Consider the following 3060-nt stretch of genomic DNA (forward strand, 5'->3'; position numbering starts at 1 on the left):
CAAGTAGCATAGCAGATCTGGATGACTTCCAGATGCAGATTAAGTATTGTAAGGCTAATCCAGATGAGTCCAGACTAGAAACTAATGGTAGTGGGCTGTTGTAGACAGAGGTGGATATGGATAGACTATAGGAATCAATCCTAAGTCTCGGAGGGTGACAAGAGTAGAGGTACTCAGATCCAGAGGACAGAAATGAGCAGAACTAAGTTGATATTTGAACTCAGGTGTTACAGAGAGTTATAGGAGGTTATATACTATAGGTATCTAATGGAATGATCAATCAGCAGGGTCTGAGGCTATGTACGAAGCATATGGATAGTCTATTGGTAAGTAGAAATGGATCACAAATAATGAAATGGAAATGAAACATAGGTAATGGATCAGTGAGCAGAACAGATATACAGATAACTGAAATACCGGAGTTAGGGGACTACTGAAAGGAGACAAGCGCTGATTGTGGATTCAGATGAATTGTGGACCAGACTGGATGAGTGGCAGATTGGATGATGAGATGTTAGAGGGAGATAAGATGTGGAAGGGATCAGAGATAAGATGTGGATTGGATCTGAGATCCAGATATGTGGATATGACAGCTCCTCAGAATGATAATGATAGTCATTGTTGTCATTGTTGTTTGGAGACTTGGGATCATTGTGGTCATCTGATGCAGCCTCAAGTTCCTCCACATCATTGGAATCATCTGCCCAAATAGGTGTCTGTAGTGCATGACATCAATAAAAACAGGAACCATCAGAGAAGTGAACTCACCTCATTTTCTCATTTATGATCACATGCAGACTGAGCCTTTGCCTGCTGAAGGCATCAGTCAATGATTATTATTTTCAGCATGGATGGCAACTTACAATGGTATGACCACCTGTCTTGAGCTGATTTTTTGTCTGTTGAGGGGCAGCAATCAAGTGTCAGTTATTTTCAGCACAGATGGAATTGAGGGGAAAACTTACCATGGAAGTCACAGGGGCCCTTGGTTGGGCCAATGAGAAGGGGAATGGTTCAGCTGTCTCCCTTAGCTATGAGGTGTGAGTTTTCTTTAGCATACTAGATGGCAGAGTCTACTTGCAGGATAAATAATCAACTGACCTTGGTACCCACAATTTGTTTGGACAGAGATGGTCCAGTTTTCTGCATCAGCTTTGATGCAGATATATGAGGCCAGGTTGGTTTGGTCAGTGGGAAGTCATACCTTTTGACCTCCAACATTGAGACAAATGTTGGTATCTGAGTGATATCAATTGAAGTTGTGGTTAGCACTCTATTAGGACAGTAGCAGTACTTACTTCAGCTGACAGAAACTGTATGACAGACTCAGGTTCCTGTAAGTCATCATCAGCATCCATGTCAGTATCTGCCTCTGAGTCACCACTGGGTGTATAATCAGATATAGTACTATCATGCTTGTCTACTAAAAACACCTCATCAATCCCAGTCAGAACTGCACAGGCTGAGAATGGGTGATATAAGAGAATTTTATAATTGATAAGGTCATAGATGGTATAGACTGCGAAATGGAAATTTGTGTGATATTCTGCAATTGTATGTTGTTCATGTGTGTGTTGTTTGCATGCATTTGTTTGCAAGTAATTACATTTCTGCATCTTTATATACCAAACTCCCCATATCTCTGTCATAGCATCACTCATTTTTGCCTTCATTGCAAGAGATCATAAGTGCATTTACATTACATGGTATTCCTACCTGCTTACAGCTACAGTATCTACTAGTACTATGAATAAAAACCCAGCTCAGGCTGAGGCTGGGCCTTCTTCCTCTCTGCCTGTCAGTATACATCACAGACAAGCTCAGCAGGCTATTGTGAGGTGAGCTGCTCAAGAAGTAAGAGAAGAAGCTTGTTGAACAAGAAAGGCTTGTCTCAATTGAGAACAGCTGGCAGATGATACAAGTGCCAAGGTGGTAAGTGCATGCTGTGTTATATTGATTCTACTTGCTACTGATAGTGTCAAATCCATGCTTTCTTCCAGTCCAATTGTGACTTTCCACAAGCAGGTCCTTCCAAATGTCAGCATGACAACATCAATGATGATGGTCTGTCAAAATCTCCAGATTGGAGTCTTCCATGACACTCTCTCACTCCTCCACCTGATGAAGATTTTTTCCTGCAGCAGTTACCATCTCTGGATCCTCCTCTACCTGATGAGGACTTTTCCTGCAGTGGTCACCATCTCCAGGTCCTCCTCCACCTGCCCAAGCTCTTCCGGAGCACCACCATGTTGCCATTGATGTTGACAAGCTTGCAACTCTTGCAATACTCCCCAAGATGAAGAATACAATTGAATTTATTCATGCTTTACAAAATGCTTTGCACCATCTTCACAAACCTCACCAAGCATCCCTTGAGATTAATCAGCCAGCTATTCACTTTGCAATATCTGAATATTTTGCACTCAAGCATTCAGCTCAAGATGCATATGAATGCATCTGCAGATCTGCAGGACATTGTTTTGCTGGAGATGCAAATGATATACCCAGTTACTACCAGATAGAGCACCTCATTGCTGAATTTACTGGAGTCAAGTCAATTGAACATGACATGTGTCCAGAGTCTTGCATAGCTTTCACAGGGCCATTCTCTCATCTTGAACATTGCCCCATCTGTGGTCATGATTGTTATGATGTGATCAAACTGTGAACTAGTGGGGGTTGGACCAAAGTTGCATTGTGCAAATTTGTTACAATTCCACTGGATGCCCAGCTCCAAGCACTATGGTGTGATCCCAGTCATGCTGAAAAAATGTCTCATCTTCAGAATGAAATGGAACACATCTTTAATCTTCTACATGAACATGGAGGCTAGATTGATGTGTTCAATGATTTTGTCATGGGAAGTAGCCACATCCATGCTGTTGCTTGTGGTGATATCACGAAGGATGATATTGTCTTGATGATCTCAATGGACAGTGCTCAGTTATATGAGAGTAAACAGTCCAACTGCTGGATATACATATGGATTGTGATGAACCATGCTCCTGGAGAATAATATCAGAAGAAATATGTCCTTCCTGGTGGCTTTATACCTGGTCT

The 3060-nt window shown here is 41.8% G+C and overlaps 1 protein-coding gene across 1 annotated transcript; it reads right to left on the reverse strand.

The window, feature by feature from the left end:
- Positions 1–787: 787 nt before the first annotated feature.
- On the reverse strand, positions 788–1673 carry BJ212DRAFT_1306154 (uncharacterized protein; the record flags this gene model as incomplete). The annotated part of the gene is made up of 6 exons (XM_041333800.1): positions 788–810; positions 864–899; positions 966–984; positions 1102–1239; positions 1299–1462; positions 1607–1673. 6 exons carry the CDS (start codon positions 1671–1673, stop codon positions 788–790), a joined length of 447 nt encoding a protein of 148 aa, XP_041185403.1.
- Positions 1674–3060: the final 1387 nt, after the last annotated feature.

This window comes from Suillus subaureus (assembly GCF_016647635.1).
Source record: "Suillus subaureus strain MN1 chromosome Unknown BJ212scaffold_240, whole genome shotgun sequence".
Taxonomy (NCBI): domain Eukaryota; kingdom Fungi; phylum Basidiomycota; class Agaricomycetes; order Boletales; family Suillaceae; genus Suillus; species Suillus subaureus.